Raw genomic sequence first — 19,639 nt, 5'->3', positions numbered from 1 at the left:
CGAAAACCTTGTCCTCCAGGGATACTGCAAAAATCTTTTTCCTGTCAAGCCTTTACAATCCAGCACTGGAATCTCCTTCTAATTTGCTTTTATGTAGAACTTATTAACCATAGATCAATTTCTTAAGCTGATTATTAAAATTATTTTCCTTAATAGTCTAAAAATCATCTTAATATATTTAATATGTGCACATGAAAATCTGTTTGATATTTTTCATGAATTAGTCAAAAAGAAATACTAAAAATCCATAGCATTTATGTTTGGAATTTTTGGTATTTTATAATCTAGAAGCCTGATCTCTGTAGCTCTTAATAACATTCTGTAGAGTACTTTGGTAGCTTGTCCCTTTATGGGCAAAAAGGAGGTAGTACTCTTTTCCAGTGACAAAATATCTTGACTATTTTGCTGTGAAGATTCTACACAACACGGTGTTTTCTTCCAAAGATCTTTGGCACACAGAAAGCAGAAAATAAGGATTTTTCTCCACTTTCAATATTATCATGCTGACTACAATTTGCCTTACTTCCATTTAGCTCAGGTATGAGTGGTGCCTTTAAATTTCTGCTAAAACAACATCCTGTATACTTTTATCAGTACCTGAAGAGAGAAAAGTCTTTACAGCAGATTCAGCTCCTGGCTCTGGATGGAAAGGTAATGTCTGTTTTTCAAAACATGAAACAGATGCTCATATATTTATGTTATGGTGAAACATACGCTGCAAAGATTTTACCCCAGAAAAAATTATTCTAATGCATTTTTTATTATTTGTTTACATGCGTGTGCGTGTGTACATGCAAATTTTTAGAAAGAACATCAGTTAGGCCTAACATGTACTCCCCAGCCAATGGATGCAGTGCTGGTAAGCATCCATCCTCTTGATGTGACTAACCCGAAACCATATACCTCACATCAGTTTGGATCAGAGGTCTGACACAAAAACTCCAGAAAGATTTCCAAGGACTTTGAGTCAGGTCCTTAGCATGTATCTGAACAAAGCTGGTAGAACGTCTTCATCGGCATTACATCCAAGATGAATTTAATCTACAGCTTTTCCCACAGTGTCACTCCCCTCACCTGTCTCAGTGCATTAATCAAGTGTTTCCTGCATTATATTTCTGAGTGCAGCACTTCATTACGGCTGAGTGTTGCAGGCTGAAGCCAAGGAGATGAGGTGCTAATGAAATGTTTGCATTTTGGACAGGAGCTGAGGTAGGTGTTTAAACGAAACAAAACATCTGTTAAAGCAACAGAATCCCCTGAGACAGAGATGCCAAACGGGAAAAGTTGGGCAGGGGAGCAGGAATTGTGGGAAGGCACGCACAAGAGACAAGGATCAGCCCATGTATTTGCACTTAAGCTGAACTTTCGTGGTTTAGGTGGGTTTGGGACCTGCTCCAATGACTTTGTGCTCTGACAAAGCTCCAGCATAGAAGAAGCAGCAGTGTCAAGCTCCCAGGAAAGCCTCTCAGTGACCAGCAGAAGGAGGGTTAGCCCTGACTGAGGACCTCTGTAATGAAGAAGGCATGAGATAGGTGTGCTTGGGAGCTGATGGCATGACAGGTTTTACCTGAGATCCCTGGTGATCTTGATAAAGGTGAGGTCTTTCAGAGGGAGCTAGGAAAGTTTTGCCTAGTTTCATCCCAACTCACTTCAAGAATTTAACATATAGCCAAGTTGCAAGCCAAGATGCTCTCTAGTTTCTCTCCCCAATGAAAGTAGAAGGAAGTATTAGGCCCATTTAGGTGCCCAAAGTCAGATGAGATTAAACCTTCCCCTGAAGAATTTGACACCTATTACAGGATGCTGCATATCTACCTCACCCAAGACCCTGTCATTGCTTCCTAAGCTAAAGGACTTCCTCTGCTGTGGTTTTATCCTCTCCCCTGCCTGATCCCTCTTGCAAATGCAGCTCAGCTGGGTGAACAATTTCCAAAACACACTTGTGAGCCTCATGCAAAATAAAAGTGTGGGGCTTGGAGCCCAAACATTCCTCAACAGCACCCACAGCGTGGCACCAAACCAAAGCCTTGGTTGCTGAGGCTTAATGAACAAAGAGCACAAGCACACATATACCCAGGGAGAAGAAGGACAAAAGTAACACAAATGACATCAGGGGAAAGCTTCACAAGGCACAGCTTGCTTGTTTGCAGCTTAAGATCAAACAAGGGAAGAAGGGCATGGCAGAAGGGAGCCAAGAAGGAAGGCTTTCCATCTGCCTTTCTAACCTGAGACATGTAGGTGTAGTTATAAGCTGCCTGTGATGTCAGGGTACCTATACATTCAAAGCCAAACCCCCTAAATACAAGCCTGTAAAGAGGAACCATCCTGGGTCAGAGAATATTAGACTCAGCAGACCTTTCATGTTTCCAGCAGTGGCTGCAATTGGACATGGGAGAGAAGAGCAAGAATGTGTCAGGCATAGAAGGCAAATCCCATCATGATGATCCCTTTCATTATGCAGTTATATAGCACCATAGAGCATATATTCAATGTAAGTAAATGTCAATAAAGTGCAGAGGGAGACGTTTTCCAAACAAGTGCATATGCTCACAGTTTCTTGATTTTGTCCCGAGGTCAGAAAATAGAAACATACAGTAAACCTTGTTTCTCAGACAATTACAAATTGGTATTAAAAGATGTATATTAAAAAAGGCAACTAATTAGAAGCCTTACAGTAATTATACATTACTAAAAGGCCAATTGCACATATCCCATTGATTTCCTTTGTGACAGCTGCTTCATTCCGTAAAGCTGAATTTTGCTTGTTCATTTGTTTTTATCTTCTCCTCTGCAGAAATGTACAGTAAGAATATCTGACTATGTGGCACAGTTTAAACCAAGGAGGGGAGTACATATCCAGTGATACCACATCCATTTACCTGTCCCTCACTGTACCAACATCCAAGCCACTGGTCTTTGACAAAAGCAAGTTCTGTAATGTACAATCTGTCTTTAATTTGGAGTCAACACTGGAAATGACTAAGAGATGTTAGACGCACTCATCTCATTGCCTAATTTGGGACCAGACTAGGACATTGTCTAGGTCCTTACACACAGTAACCCTAACCTTAGGATACCAACAGCTCTCCTGAAGTTAGGACCTCTCTAAACCGTTATTGTTCATTTTGGCCTCTTGTCAAGCAGTTGTGGGAAGAACAAAAACCTCAACAAACTTACTAGAGCAAAAACTGTTTCATGGCAAGTGAACGCCAGCAGGCCCTACAGAAAATATTGATTGAATCCTTCTGCTGAGTAATTTTCAAATATGCAGTTTGTCTTTCCTAACAAAGGAGCACCTCCTTAAGAGGAGACTGAACACATTGTATACATCATTTTGCATGGAACCTACATCAAGATCTTACTTCCTAGAGCAGCTGTGTGACAATGAGGACAGTGGCACCACTTTTGTAATGACATATCTTATTAAAATATTTGTATTTTATAACTTTTAAAACTTTTAAAGCTCTGCCTATATTGGTAACATTTGTCTTCCTTAATATCACAGGAGTATTGCATCAATGCACTTGGAAAAATTAGGATAGAAGGAGCTAAAGCAACAAGGCTGTGCTTTGAATCAGTAGACTAAAATCACAACTAGTGCACAAAACAAGCAGTACTTATACAGCAGTCCCTGTGCCAAAGGTGTTTTCTGGCATAGCCTCATCAAAATGGTTTGCTCATGTTGTCAGAGAACAGCAGTGCTAAGACTGTAGACTGCAATCACACAGACACAGCCTCAGGTTGTGCTTATGGTCTGAGGTTCTGTTCTTGCCTGAGGTCTCCAGGTACTGCTCCAAAACAAGTGCATCATCATCTTTATTTGAAGCATGCAAAAACATTATTAGTACACTTCCTTAATAGGAGCTTGAGGTTTTATGGCAAATCAGAGCATGAAAAAAAAAGCACAAAACCCCTTTTGGGTCCACAGTGTACAGTGAAAATGAAAAACTCGTCAAGAGACCAGATGCACTGAAATGTGAACATGGTTCAATGATTACGTTATGCTCTTATTTTCCTTTTTTGTACTGGAAAGCTTACCTGCTTCCTTGCTCAAGAACAGCTGGTTTTGCTCTGTATTTATATGAAACACCCAATGCTAAAACAAAATCCTTTCTTAAGCTATCAATATTCGCAAGCCACCAAACTAATTGAGTTAAAGCACAATCAATGGCAAGTTCTGCTGGAAGTTGTGTGATTTTTGCCTTTGTTCAGAAAAACAGAAACTCCCATTAGTTCTGAATGTACCTGGAAGAGACAGAATGGGCTCTTTGGAGAAAAGAACCAACAAAAGGATGGATGTGGGCATGCAAGGAGCTGCTTCTGGCAAGGTTATTGCATTTAAGGAGACCAGTTCAGGAAATGACATGTCTTTTTAGAATGGCAAATGAATGGCATCCCAATCTCACTACACAGGGGTCAACAATCAAACTGGAACAGTCATCCACTCTGTGGGACTTCAGGTCAAATATAGACATATCTGTCATTTCTTCAGCTTCCTAAACAAGGAAAATGTCATTTTGGCTAAATGGCGGCATTAAATCTGACTTCTTAGATGAGAAGTGTCTGCAAATCTGTCTGACAAGGCTCTTCACCCTCCCATGTTTTTTTGCCTTGACATTTATTCTTTTAATTCCAAATACAAATTTGTCTCTGGTCAAAGCATCAGTAAGCACAGCGGAGATGATTTCTTATAGAGAAGCCTAGCCACTGTCTAAGCTTTTAACAAAGCAATAAGGCCATGACAAAACTATTTTAATATTCAATAAAATGGATAAAATATACTTACATTGAAACTAGCTGAACCGCAACAAGTAACTGAAGGTAAGTAAATCGTTAGAATATCTATTGTTAATCTCTGCTTCTGCATTCAAAACTAAGCCAGAAGCAGTAGCCCACACCTAGTACCATAGTTGTGATTGGCAACTGATGGTATCAGTCTTGGCAGACTGTGTCAAAATCTACCATTCGCGGGAAAGGAGATCTTCCCCAGCTCTGCAAAGCAATTTCTAAAATTGCTCCATAGATTATGAATAAAGGCTTTCAAGAAAGAGCATGTAACCTTCTCATTTCAACTCTATGGTAACTGTTTATGCTGTGGCTACAGCTTAACTACATACAAAATGCTTAACTATAGAATTAATGATCTTGCATTAAGCATGCAAGGCTTGCAATCTTGGCCTTGAACTACCAATAATCACCTAATGGAAGCACACAAAAACCCAGGAGATCTGAGAAACAGAACAAGTTTTCAAAGTACAGGCTACGGTTTTGCTTTGCTTAGTATATAAGGAAGAATGTTTTAAGGTCAGAAGGCATCTGTAGGACAGAAATAAAAGGAATTGATTGAGAAGAAGGAAATAACATATGATCTATTTCATCTAATGAGATCTTGCCCACAGAATAAGCTGAGAACTGTATTTATGAATCATCTGTATTTGCTGTCCTACTGTTCAGGATTTGAGACTATAGAAGCAACCATCAGGGTAATTACATCGGGAAAGCGAGCAAAGCTGTAGCAAGAAAGGAAAGTGGCTTGTAACAAAATGTCTCTTTGACAGAATATCCATAGCCTTCCAGGGAACTCTTAGGGAGTCCATGAGATTCTTCCTTTCCTTCAGTAGTCTAAATCAAAGGGACATCTCCCACTGACCTCTACAGCAATTTATACTGAGACTTTTTATCAGTGTTACCAGATTCTGGGACTGACTCAACCTAAAGCAGTGAGTAAACACACAGCAACACAGAAAACATTAGATTTTTCCTCAGTTTTGCTATATTACATGTAGGCACATAGATGTAGCTCAGTGGTAGGTAGAGAAATATGTGGTCATCCTCCTTGTAGATATTTATGCAAAGAATTACAGAGCCTGGTGAAAAATCCAAGGCTGCTGCTTTTATCCTCCTGTCCTCTAACAATGGGCTTACTGCGGCAGAAACACACAGGGTGGGGATTTCTAGTTTTGGTCTTGCTGACACAAATCAAGTGCAGGTTTCTCACACTGTGAAGTATATTAAGTTCACAGAGTTTCAACAAAGCACTTCTAAACTGCAGGACCCTGCTGTGAGTCACACTTCTTTCAGATGTCCTTTTAATTATATTAAATCAAAGTTTGGGGCACTTTGATGCTGATAGGCAAACATCTCGATGTCTTGAAAAAGCTGCTAAAAGTACTCCCTGTAGCTATAGTTAATATACGACATTGTATGCACACTGATAGCCAATTTATTCCAGCCACTTTAACAGTGATACCTCGCCTGACAGGCCACACAGAATAGCGTCAGGAGTTAAGCAATGCGCAAATCATTAGAGGACTCTCAAAGTTGTTTGACATGCGCTGCAGATCTCTTTGTCATACAGCCAATTAGGTGACCAAACAAAGAACTAGAAAATCCTCATTAATTTGCCCATTTCTGTAGAAACAGAAGTTAGAGTCTTTCTTGTCACAAGCACAAGAACACGAGTAAATGCAGCATAATTCAATTTACGTTCCCTTTCAGAGCTACAAGGTGTTTCGTTTAGTCTTCATGGAACTTGGGACCAGCCATGCAAGCAAGAAAGAAGTGGGACAAACAGAATTAATCCACTTGAAATAGCACTGGCTAAGTCCCTGAAGCACGTTTTATCTTCTGAGAGCTACTTGTTTAGCAATGGGGGAAAAAAAGTCCCTTCTACTCAGCTTAATGTCTTGAATCCTCTGAGGAAAGCCTTTCATTTTTTGCTTGGTACAGCAATTCAAACAGCCCACACCACAAGTGTGAAGCATTCAGAAAAATTCCAGGAGAGCCAGGACAGCTCTGACTGCAACCACCTGCCACTGTCTGCTACGTAGAAGCTGCCAGTAGCTCAGCACCAGCTTCAATTTGTGCCTCCGAAGACACCTGCACCCAGATGCTCCATGTGATCCCCTGAGAGCAGGTGGCACCTCCATGATCTTCACCATTTGCTGTACAAACAAGCCCAGAATTTCAAAACAGGACAAGCTGATTTACAGAACGGCCCAGAGGATGGCAGGAACCAGAGCAGCAAATACCGTTAGACCAGGAAAACACCACAAAAGCAATACTCTACTGCCTCCTTCCGTTCTACTACTTCCCACAAAGTAGTCACTCAGGTTCCAGCTTTGAAGTCACAGGGACTGGCTTTTAAAAAAATGAACAAACAATAGGAATGGGAACCCTGTGCATTTTTTGTCTTCTGAGATCTGCATTCCAAACACAGCATGCAATTTCACACAGGAAGAGGCTGCTGGATGGCAACACAGGGAAATTAATTGCCCTCATGATGCCCTATAGCTTCTGCCAACAATTTCAGGTGAAACAAGAAGGCAACCTCAGATTTTGCAGTCAGGTACATGTACGTGATAAAAAGACTACATGTCCAGACATGGAATGAGCCTTTAGTAAAGTTTGCATTTCCAGCTGCTAAGTCTTAAAGCAAAATTCTTTAATTGTTTTGCCCTGGTTTAAGTTTTCGATGTTAATATGGCCTCACTTCCTGCAATACCTGTTAATCAGCTTTTTTTTTTCCTTTACTATGTCACCTTCATTCGCAGAGGTTAGGGGAATTGTACCCATGGCATTTTAAGTTGGGGAGCTGAGAAATACAGAGCATGTGACTTTTTGCTGAGGGCCAGAGAAGGAACCTGTGACACCGAACCCAGTCTCACAGCCCCCAAAAGACAAACTTTTGGTGTTTTCTGTAACTCCACTGCTTCAGTTTAAGGAGAAAAGGTTTTTTTGAAAATGAACAAATATGAATTCTGGAAAACCTGAAGAAAAATCAGACTGGCTTACATCACCAAATGAAGCTATGCTAATCAAATGCATCACCCACTGTGACTCATTCACCCACATGATGACTTTTCCATCCATTTCCCAAAATAAAGTGCAAGAACAGTGCATTGCAGAAAGGTGGGTATTAGAGATGTAGATCTCTGCTCTGCAAAAAGCCAAGCTCTCCTTAGCTGAAGGAGCACCTTTCTGAGGCTACTCACTCTGTTTGTCATGGATACCCACCTTGGTCAGCCCAGCCTAACTTGACTGTTAGTACCATGAGTGAAAGTCCATATGGCAGTTTCTTAAATATCATCATGACTGAAATATCTCACGGCAATTTTCTGGTCTATCACATCACCTGTCGGGTTGGTTCTTGTTGGATTATTGAGACAAAAAGGATAATTTATCACACTTGCAACTAAAGGAGCAGCATCTACATTAAACTTCTATCTCAGTTAAATAAAATACTTGAGCTTTTAACTCAAAAAATATTGTGACATAGCACAAATTAAATCTATATTTGTTTTAATTATAAAATTACCAGAGGAATGAGATATTAATCTGATACAGCATTCCCAGTCTCATATTTTAACAACTCTCAAAATTGCCAGATCCATTTTACATGTTTATTTATATTAATTTATTTTGGGCTCAAGAGGACTTTACACGTGATCACCACAGAGGCTCTGCCATGACTACTTAGCTTTGTCAGCCCAAAGAAAACAGTAAGACTAGTTTTAGTGATTATTAACTTTGCAAGTCATCCTCCTCCCCAAAATACACCTTTTCTCAGTTATACTTTTGATATTTACATTTGCTGGACATCTCTCACATAAACTTTGCACTGAACTTTCCTTTGTCTAGGCAGTACAGGACTGAAGGTCCTTCAGACTGAATGACTGAAGAATGCGTTTCCACCCCTGTGAGCCAAATTCATCTATAGATGCTCTTCACAATAATGGGATCAGCAGAAACAGATCATGTCACCAAGGTTGAAAATGCTATTTCTCTGCCATCAGTGGCTCTGTGACTTCCCATCTCCCACTGACTTCACAAAGTTCAGGATTTCACCATCTAAGATTTGATGAAAAATCCCTGCTAAATTGTCTTAGCCAGCCTAGCATTTCACTGCCTGGTAAAGGATAAGTGGCCTATAACAGGAATATCTGAAGTCACATTTATTTGCTATTACAGAAAAATTCTCCCTCACAAGATTTTTTTATGACTTTAGCTACAGAATTTTCCAAATGGAAACATACTGTATAAAAATATGTCCAGATGCATTACTTTATCTCCATATAATACAAAGCAGAGCTAAAAATGTTCAATAAGGTCATCGTATTCATTCTTCAAGTCTTCCATTACAAGACTGTCCTCTTCAATGTATTTACCAACTTTGTCCATATTTATACTAAACAGCTCAGGCAATGAGCTTTCATCACTTCTCTTCTACTTAAGAGGTAGGTGCATGATTAATGTTTAAACACACAAGTACCCTCTCCAAGTGAAAGGGAATAAGTCCTTGAAAGTAATGGTAAGCTTAAGTTTGTTCAGAATATCCAGGCTCTATTCTAGCAATGCTAAGCTTTCTGAAGATTATATTAAACTCACTATTCAATACTGTTAGAAAGAAGACACAAAGAACAGGAGCAAACATTGACTCCACGAAGTACGCCCATGCAACTAGAGGAAAGGACAACTATGGGTAAGATAGCACGCAAGGTCCCCAACAACAACATGTAGTCGATGGTCAAACCTGCCTCAGCGCATTTTCAGTGGTACCAGTAGGCAAGATACCTAGCTTGAGAGTGACCATTGCAGTGTAAACTTTCTTAACTCCTTCAAATGCTAGTTACATTCTCTGGGGTCTTAAGAGAAGTCACTCCAGGCAAGGGATGTGTAACTCCATAAATTATCTTTATTCATTAATGTATATGGAAGGGAAAAGGTGACTTTCCCTCCTGATCATATCTAAAGGGAAAACAGACAGCACAGAGGGGTACTGCTTTATTTTTTATGTCCTAGAAATCTAAACCATCTAATCCAACATGCTAAATGAAATACACATTCACAAAATAAAGTCAACACCAACTGCAGGAAGTTAAATTTGGCAGAAAAACCCAGGTATACACAGCCTCCTCCAGAAATATCAAGTTCATTTTTACACCTCTGCATGTTATACATACACATAAATAATGATCAACCACCCATAAGTGCAACAATAATGTTCATAAGCACAAGACAGAAATTAGAAAGTAAAACATTCACATTTCTCAAAGCAGCATTCACTCACCCACAGTATGCAAACAGGTTTAAATAAAAGTCACTGGAGCAAATGCTGTAAGGCAAGGTGACAGGATAAATAACATAACTCAAGGCCCCCCTGTTGAAAGGCCTACAAGCAAGCCTTTCCAAAATGCTGGGTCTTGACTTTCTTCCCATAAAACAATGTAAGCCTACAAAAGATGGACTGCAGCTGAGTGAACTTTATGGGAAGTTTTATTCTTAATCCTATATTTAGTTTGCAGCACCCTCCTCCTTCCTACATCCTTCTGCAAGGACTCTCTGCATTTCTTTGCAAACCTACCTCCTCCCTTGTGCTGAGTGCTGCCATTACGAATTGTTTCTAAATTTGCAATTGTAAGAGGAGAAAAAAGAATACTAAGAAAATGCAGGTGGTAATTATGAGTGACATGCCACAGGCAAAACTCAGCTGGTCTGGAGACACCTCTGTGAGCAGGAGTTTTGCATTCTTTACTTGCAAGCATACAGGCTGTCCTGCTTATTTTGATGGCTGGGTGAGTCTTGTCAGATCTCTCTTGTGTTTTTCCTACTTTCAGGTTTGGAGCTTTTGCTCCAAATTTTTGTCAAGTCAGGTGGGGAGGGAGATGAAGAATTAAATTAATATCCTGTAACCTTAACCTTAGAACTTGCTGCACAAAGGTGGTAATCAGATTGTCCACAGAGACATGACCCACTTCACAGTCATTCAGTCAAACAAATGGACACGTGTATTAAAAACACAAGAAATACCTGGACATAGGCCCTGCAAGAGCGCTCCCTTTTCTGAAGCTGAGTCCATAAAGACAGCAGATTAAAGACAGGATAGAAAAAACAAGTTAGTGACAGAACAAAGGAAAAAATATTGAAGAAAACGCCTATGAAAAAAACCCTAATTTCTCTCTTAAGTAGGCCCTGAAAACCAACCAAAACAAAGGGGGCATGCAAGTTAGGCAGCAATGAAAGGCTGGAAGGACTGTCTCCAGAAAAAAAGGGTTAGTCCTTTTTCAGTGAAGTAAAATACAGACTGGCAACCTTGCAAGAGCAGGGGTTAAATGGTACAAGACACTTAAGTGGAGATGCTCAGGTGATGATGTTTTCCTTACAGCTTGGAGATCACACATGATATTTCCCCATCAAAAAAGGCTGGAAGGAAGGGGGCTGATGTTTATTTATGTAAGAGGAGCATGGGCTCTGCTGTCAGACAGCACTGATGGCACAGTGAAGTATAAACAAGCTTTGGATGAGCAGGACCAATTCCAGAGAGTAAAATGTATACAGGACTGCATCCTGATATTGGATGGGCCTGCACAGACCCATCCTGATACATCTGCTCAGGTGTCTGGCTCAAAGCAAAACCTATAGTGCTCCACCTTCACTGCTGTGAGCTTGCTTAAAGCTAGCTCACGCACAAGTTGTGTGTGATAACACATTGCATTGAAGGAAAAAGCATTACCCAGGGCTCCTAATGGTGTAAAGGGGCACTGAAGAGGACGTAACAATGAAATGGGAATCTGATACAATATTTCCAGTTGGGGCCCTTAGGAGCCACATATAGGACTGTACTTTGATAGGCATTTGCATGCCTCCTTCCTGATAATGCATCTCAGCATGTCACAGCATTCAGACACTTATTTACCTCCTCGGGACTTTGCAGGCAGACTGCAGCAGTGAGCTAAAATTGGGGAGTTTTGCAACAGTGCAACTGAACCTTACAAAATCAGGCTGTTCAGAGCCACTGGCTTGGCTGGGTTTGTTTTTGCTGATGTGCCTGGGCTGGAAGTTGCACACTGATAAAGAGTCTGGGTAAATTGTGCTCTCAACTCACAGCGGTGCAATTCCATTAGTATACCTGAGAGCCAAATTTGTCTCTGAGAGTTTTGAGGCTCTGAAATAAACAAAATACACCCAGGTATCACGTGAAGCCTAATTTCAATTTCTAATTCATCAATTGGTAACAGTAAAAACCTTCCTCTGGGTAAACTTGGCCAGTACGAAGACTTTACAGAAACAAATGGAGATCAAAGAAAGCTTTGCTGAAAATTACAGAGCTATCCACTCGGGGGTCTTGCCAGTCTGCAATACAACAATTACTACCTTAATTAAGCTTGATCCAGCGAAAAACATAAAGCTTTTAGTGTCAGGAAAGTGGCTCCTGAAAGATGTTGGCTTTTAAAAATTCTGATTATGCCTGTTAATTTCAATTCATTGTACATCAGCTTGTAAAATCCCAGTATAAAACAGCACAGGTGATTACTTTCAGATCCCCAGAACATTTCCTTTAATGATTAAAAGAATATTTAATTGCTACTGCTTGCTTTATTTCTTTTTTTTTATCTGACTAAACAGCACTAAACAAAACTCTTTGCAAATTACTTTTTTCCTTTTTCTTTTTTTGGGGAAATACTCTTGATCAGTGAAGGGGAAAATGGAGCAGTAACTCTGCTGCCTTTTGTTTGCCCAATACTACTTCCAAGTTGAATTAATGCATTCTTAAATGAACACAGAGCTGTTGCTCTTCTAAAGAATTAAGTGGGGAATGAGAGCAAGTAAATTACTGAGCCTGTCATCTGGATCACTGACTCACATCACTGTTATGCAGGACTCCATACAGTCCAGAATTTTAATGTGGAGTGCAGTTGATTTCTATGAGGTGCTTGTGCAGAGCTTTTAGAGGAGGGAACTGCAGGGGGGAACCCAAGAGTGACAGTGAGCTGAAAAGCTCTGCCTTGCCCAGTCTCCTCCTTCCCTTGGTAACTAATACCTTGCCCCATGATACAACCCCATTTCACGTAATCAAAACAAATATTGGAATGTGGGATATAAAATGATGAAAAAGACGTGCTTGCAAAGCTGATATTACAAACTTGGGTGTGGCTAGGGCATATTCAGAAAAGCAAGCAGGCTACAATCATGAACCATGTTAGTAGGTGACATTAATTGCTGATTTTACCTGATACTGTCAGACATCACCATAATTTCAAACAAAGAACTATGGTATGATTATAACAAGTTATGCTGATGTAACAGTTAAGACAATTATTACCTGCATTGTTATAAAATAGCTGGAAGTAGCACTAATTAAAAGCATCAGGATAACTCAAATCACAGCACATGCAAAGCACATGAGATGCAGGACTTCACTTCCCACGCAGCTGTAATCTTAAACAATCCAGAAGCCCTTGGCATTTAAAAAAGTGCAAGTCTACAATAATAACTTACAAGCAAAAAAGACAATGTTACTTTTCTGAAAATTATTTCTCTTCAGAAAACACACAAGAAATTTCAGGCTTAGCTGGGACAATTTTTCCCCCGTATAACCTTGGGACCAAGTTCTGTTCCCACTTACATGGATACCAGGGCTGTCAGAGCTGAGAAGCAAAGGACTGAGTGGCTAATATAACCATGTGATCATAGTCACAAGGTTCAGCTGTTCTTTGTTGTGACAACGAGACCCACACTATTCATCATCTGAATTCTAAGTCCTATCCCATGTATTTATAGCAGATTCAGTGATGAAGAGGGCCTTGGAAACCCTCAACTTTACATATATTCTTATGGAGCTCCCAGTCTGTATTTCCTCCCATGACTGGCTACTTCTAGCACCTTTCGTATGTAGCAATTACACTTAATTCTGGAAATGACAAAAGGACTCATTTTTTTCTCAAATAAGGGGGACAGAAACCACACTGCTGTTATGTAGTAAGGTGCTTTAGGGCTAAGTCACAGGTCATCGCTAAGAAGCCCCTCTAACACTAAACCATCCTGAAAAACAGAAGCGTAAATATGATGGTATCTTATGTGCCTCTGGTAAATATATGTCCAGTATAAATAAATGTTTCTGTTTGCTTTTATTTATTCATGCATAAAAGCGTTCATTTGATCTTCACATCAGCATCTTGTAATGTTACAAGATGAAAAAAATAAAAATCCAGACTTCCTCTGTTTCTTGGGGCTTTAAATTCAGATTTCCTGGATCATATTACATGGCATTACAGAGACAAATACAACACTGGAAATGCTGGACAAAATTCTGTTCTGATTCACACTGGCACAAGTACAAAACAATTGCCATGACATCACTTGAGTTATTCTCATAGTGAGCTATGACAGCTGAGATCACATGAAGTACTTGGAGTTCATATATCTACACATCTAAGGGTTTACATTTCCCAGAACCAATAGTACACTTGGCATTTACAACTGTTTCATTTCTCAGCAGAATAAAATACACTGTAAACTAAAAACTGCCAGGTACTCTTGTCTGCTATGAAAGAATCACTGGCTTAAAATGGCACTCATTCAGAAAGACATTTACAATAGTTCTCCAGGGAGTTCCAAGCCCTTCTTCAGCCTCCTGTCCCTTCTTGAGCCCTTTTGCTTTTACCTTATTTAAGCTGCGTGCAGCACTGTCCTTCCCTCCTGGAGTCAGGTTTCGGAGCTGCACATCAAGCAAATTCACCAGCTGGACCATGGCAGACACAGAGTACGTGATGTCACCAGCATACAAGTGGTTTCTTGTGTGCTCCGCAAGCTCCCGCGCAATGTTGGCAGCCATCTCTCCTGACTTCATCTGCAATTGAGAAAACAGAGGAAAAGGTTGTCCCTGGTATGGTGTTACTCCGGTTCCTTCCAGCCCCACAGTGTTAAGTGAGTTGATTCCCCACAAGAAGTATAAGAGGAGAGAAGAAGAGGAGAATAAAAGAAGGGAGGAAATTCCCAAGAATGAAATTACGGCAAGAGTCTTCACATTTGGTCTTTAAACTTAAACAGTGTTTAAGTGTGGTTTAAATAATAGTAGTTTTTCTAGCTACAGTCACCATGCTGGCTTCAACACAACAGTTTCTGATCTTCTTACAGGGCACTGCTGGAATTGAGAAGCAGCTGCTACTTTGCACTGCAGCAGATGCAACCAAAGATGGCACTGCCTTCCATGGGATGCCTGTGCTAGGGAGGGCTTCAGTTAACTTGTCCCATGGCCTTATCTATGCCACATGAAAAAAACCAAACCATGTAAATAGTCTGTCCTGTCAAGAAAGAGCAGTTTCTGATTCCAGAATATTATTTGATAGAGATTATTTTTATTACAACTTCTGAACTAAACAGTTTCTTCTAAAAAGAACGAAAATAAATAACCCTGATGAGAAAGCAAAAAAAAATCACAATTCTCATTATGTGGATTAAATAATCACATTGTGCTAGTTTACTACTTAGCATTTGCACACAGCACACACTCTCCTTATCACACTAGCCATCACATCTGTCATAAGGCTAGTGATTCTCATCACATAAAAGCATACTAACTCAGGAGAAACAGGCTGGAGGCTTTAAGCAGGGGCCTGCTGGAAGGGAAAACCTCTCTGTTTTGCTCTCCCTATCTGGGGCCCCTTTCCTCTTCTATGCCACAGAGACAAGGGACAGAGCAGCTGGTCCCACCTCCTTTCTACAGGCAGCCCACTACAAAAACACTGTTGCATGCTGCTGGACTTTTTTTCATTATACACTACTCTGTAATCTGGAACGCCTACCTATGGGGAATATGCCAGGTATAAAGAGAAACTACATATGATGACATTTAAATGAAGCTCCTACTTCTCTGTCTGTCTCCATGACCATCTCTGCTGTGTTCTTCATATGAAATTTCCAATTGTGTTATCTTCCAGCAGCTAGAAATCAGATATTTCTAGTGCTTATTATAAAGTAAGATTCTAGGGAAAGATTGCAGGCTGAACTTCTACCTCTCTGTAAATCAATTAGTTGAGTTGTAAATTAATAACTTACTTCCATCAATTTGACAGCAACAGCTCATCGGATTTGATGAAATCTAACTGAAGATGTTCATATGTTAATCTACAGAGAATTAAAGCATATGATGATATAGATAAGATAAACAAAGCAGATAATGTGTTGTTCTTCCCATTAGAGCAATAACATATATTTTAAAACTGAATTATTTCTTCGTTGTTACACACAAAGCTAATGCCATAGAAACCATATCCTATTCTTACAGCTGCCTGCTCTCTTGAGAAGCTGAAGAAAGTATTGGCATAGAGGCTGAATTCTGACCATTTATGTTGGCACCCAGAGCTTTAAAGAATGACTGCATCAAACCTGTTCAACATAAAGAAATCTATTCCAACATATTTTTGCAGTTCATCACTGAAGCTTAGCAAGTATCATGACACCGAAAACTGCAGGAATGAAAAAGTTTTTTGTAGGTATACCAGAAGAAAACCCTGCCACCCAATATTTGATGCATACATTTTCTCTTGGACCATGGACCTATACACATTGGCATACTCTGAGCAAATTGCTCAGCTGCTACAAAGGCAAACTCAAGAGTTTTATTTCCCCGTAATAAGCCTCTTGTTGCATTCCACTGCTGCTGTTGTTCGTACCTGTCTGCAGAAATGGTGTGGACTGGTCGCTAATAAAACTTTTCCCTTGGACTGATTAAAAAACCTGAAAATCTGAGGAATTTCAGTGTGATCAAATAAACATCCCAAAATAGGCAACGATGGAAGAAGCAGACACATTAGGCTCAAAACCTTTGAGCTCCTGGGACACAGAATATTTACCCAAACTCATTTCACATAGCTAGGTTTCCTGAAAACACAGATATGTGCCACTCTCTTGGGACAATGTGTCTGGCTGACAGGTGATGAAGCTACTTCCTAGCACCAACAATCATTTCCAAACCTATTCACTGTCACCCAGAAAATGCAGCTACGATTTAATACAACAGTGCTGAGATGCTCCTTCCACTCTGCCTCTGTTCATAATGAGAGGAGTACCCAAAATGATGGCCTTATCACATGTTAATGCTAATTTCCCAAATTCTTTAAGCATTTTCCACTGATGTTGAAGTGTCCTATCAAACCTAACTTGTGTTATCAGTTCCAAATGCTGGCTGAGTATTACAATCCTAAGATACATATCTGGTCTCTTATAACAACAGGACTGAGCCCCTTTTTTGCTGAATTCTATGTAATGCTCAGCAAAGCTCACCATTGCCCAAGAGGACACATTACTAACTTACTTCCCTTCTATAAAGCACCTCTCCACATCTGCCTCTTCATTATGCTGTGTGGAAGATGAGTTATTTTTTGTTTTGCACTCCAAGACCAATAAAGGGAATCAAATATAATGCATCTCTCTTTGATTTGAGACTATTTTTTTTAATATTCTATCTTGATTATGAAAAAAACCCTAAAAAAATCAAAAAGAACTCTAGGATAAAAGAAAACATTCTGTTCAAACCAAATTTAGTTGCTGGTTATTTGGGGTGATTTGTTTTGCCTTTTACAAATTGATTAAATCTAGACTTGGAATGCTGACTTAAAGGACAGAAAAAAACGTTTCCTGCCAAAAATGCCAACACACAAAACACAGTTTTCTAGCATTGTCAAAAAAATTGCTCCCCTCTTCCATTTGAGCACAGTGACAGGATTCAGGCCAGATTACAAATGAGCATTGACATACCTGAAATCACGCTGTGCAACACTTCACTAATATTTTCCAAGTTTGTATCACTATGTCAAATCTTCTTATTACTGAAAAGACCGTGAAATAATAGTTGTTGGAGATGGCACCTAGTCCTGCCTATTTTATATACGCCAAGGAACTGAAGCAGGGAGAGTTGTCTGGAAAAGCTAACAATGACCCTTCTGCAGCATTCAGCCCTACCTTTCTCAGAGGCAACTGACTGCAGGAAAGGACAGCAGAATATAAATGAGAGAAATTGCAGAAAACAAGTACTTAGGGAAGAAAATTCAGAAGTAATAAAAAAAGATGCTGGGAAGAAAGAGAATGTGCTGATACACCAGTGGTCATAAAGGCCAAAATATTTTCCTGCAGCCTGAGGCTGACTGATATAAAAAAATAGAAAGATCACGTGAAAGACTGAATGAGGATTTTTGGAAACAGTGACATACAGATGGAGTGGACAGATGGAAAGGCCATAGAGTTTATGCTGTTTTATGGAGGGACAAACAGCTGACAGGTTTTATCAGGCACCATCAGCTGCCAGCAGTCAGGTAGCAAGGCTGAAACAAGGGTCGTGGGCTAAGTGACACTGTGAAGCCTTCATGGCCATTTTATTTCCCTGGTGGAGGTTTCATTATATCTTTACCTTTTTTTTTTTTTCCTATGACAAACATCACATTCCATTCAACTTTGCTTTTTTCTTTTATCAGTTGATACCTAATGATATAACTAACTAGCTCTAAACACTAGTTATCCAACAGAAAGTTGGACTGCTGCGCTGTGTAGAGTACAGCAGAACATTAGAGCAGTGAAAAAGTTGTTTTGAAACTATGGTATGCAAACAACTTAAACCATAATTATTGTTCCTTTAGTAATACACTAACTGTAACACATGTTCCATCTAGGACATGATGGCGCTCTGAAAACAGATCATCAAAAGCAACCTGGATGGTGGATTTCATCATGGTGTCATCAGGACTTCAACTTCACCCTCAGCCTTAACACAACAATTTGGTGGAGTCTTTCACAAACCCCGACTCTCTGCCAGACACATCTAAGCAGATCTACAAGCCTCGAAGAAGTTACTTTGAACCCTAAGGTTATCTGCAGTTTGTGACTATATAGTCTAGGCTGTTCAGGAGAATGATATGAACACAGGTAGCATGTGCATTAGATTTACAGTTTGAGGCTCTTCATGCATTCATGAAGGACACAATGCTTTCTATTCTGCTACAAAAAGGGCCTCCTCTCTTTCAGAGGTTTGAAGCTGACTGCAGCAATGCCTCTCCTCCCAGGAAGCACTCACAACTGAAACCTGCAGTGAGGAAAAGGTACTTCCAAGCAAGTAACACACTGCACCAAGGATAGTACTGATGAAAATAGGAGGCAAAAGAAACAGGCTGAGACTGAACATATGACCTCACATTCAGGACGATGCAATGTACCCAGACTTGACCTTTTACTGCTTGACTCTAGAAATAACCCAGGTAGCAGTGCATAATTCAATCACACTGGCAAGTTTACTCTCTTGCTACATTAAGAGGTCACGGTAGGCACCCACAATACAGTTAAAGTAAATGTCAGGAGACCAATGAAATGGTGAAGCACACATTTGTTCTGATCTTCTATCAAGCACAATATCTCTAATGGAAGCTAACAGAGGGTTGTAAAACCTAATACCATGATGCAAGCAGGCAAATACCCAATGTATGGTCTTAGCATAACAGGAGAAAGAGAAGAAGCAAGTAATAATCCTTACTTCACTACAGAAACAGGAAAGCAAGCATAGCATTTCCCTTCTCTGGCTTGGCTGAAATCCCTTCACAGGACTCATCACCCTTCTAACTGAGCAGCTTGGAGCTGGTGACAGAATAGGGGATTTTTGGGAGACAAAGCAGATTAGGAATGAAGACACACTGGGCAGGTATGAACCTTGGCTGCCAGAGAAGAGTTTCTACCCATTTTGTAAGCTGTGCTGCACCTGTTGTGGGATGGGTGGACAAGGAGAATCTAACCACTGAGGACGTAGGAGAGCTGAGGTGCCGAGTGTGACCACCCCTTGTCCTCATGGCACGTCTGGCTTACTGCTTCCTCTAGC

The 19,639-nt window shown here is 40.1% G+C and overlaps 1 protein-coding gene across 23 annotated transcripts in view; it reads right to left on the bottom strand.

Annotated features, from left to right (window-relative positions):
• The window catches only part of ADGRL3 (adhesion G protein-coupled receptor L3), a 431,999-nt gene that overhangs the window by 90,794 nt on the left and 321,566 nt on the right, over nucleotides 1-19,639 (bottom strand). For 19 of the 23 annotated variants that reach the window (XM_069855440.1, XM_069855444.1, XM_069855420.1 and 16 more), the window contains 2 exons: nucleotides 14,444-14,629; nucleotides 10,810-10,848 (listed from right to left, as the gene is read on the bottom strand). In XM_069855440.1, coding sequence (XP_069711541.1) covers nucleotides 10,810-10,848; nucleotides 14,444-14,629 — 225 coding nt within the window. The remainder of the gene's footprint in view (nucleotides 1-10,809; nucleotides 10,849-14,443; nucleotides 14,630-19,639) is intronic. The other 4 variants (XM_069855427.1, XM_069855433.1, XM_069855435.1 and 1 more) reach the window with 1 other exon arrangement.

This window comes from Phaenicophaeus curvirostris, chromosome 4 (genome assembly GCF_032191515.1).
Source record: "Phaenicophaeus curvirostris isolate KB17595 chromosome 4, BPBGC_Pcur_1.0, whole genome shotgun sequence".
In the NCBI taxonomy this organism is placed as follows: domain Eukaryota; kingdom Metazoa; phylum Chordata; class Aves; order Cuculiformes; family Cuculidae; genus Phaenicophaeus; species Phaenicophaeus curvirostris.
This window is presented reverse-complemented; position numbering and strand designations above follow the sequence as displayed.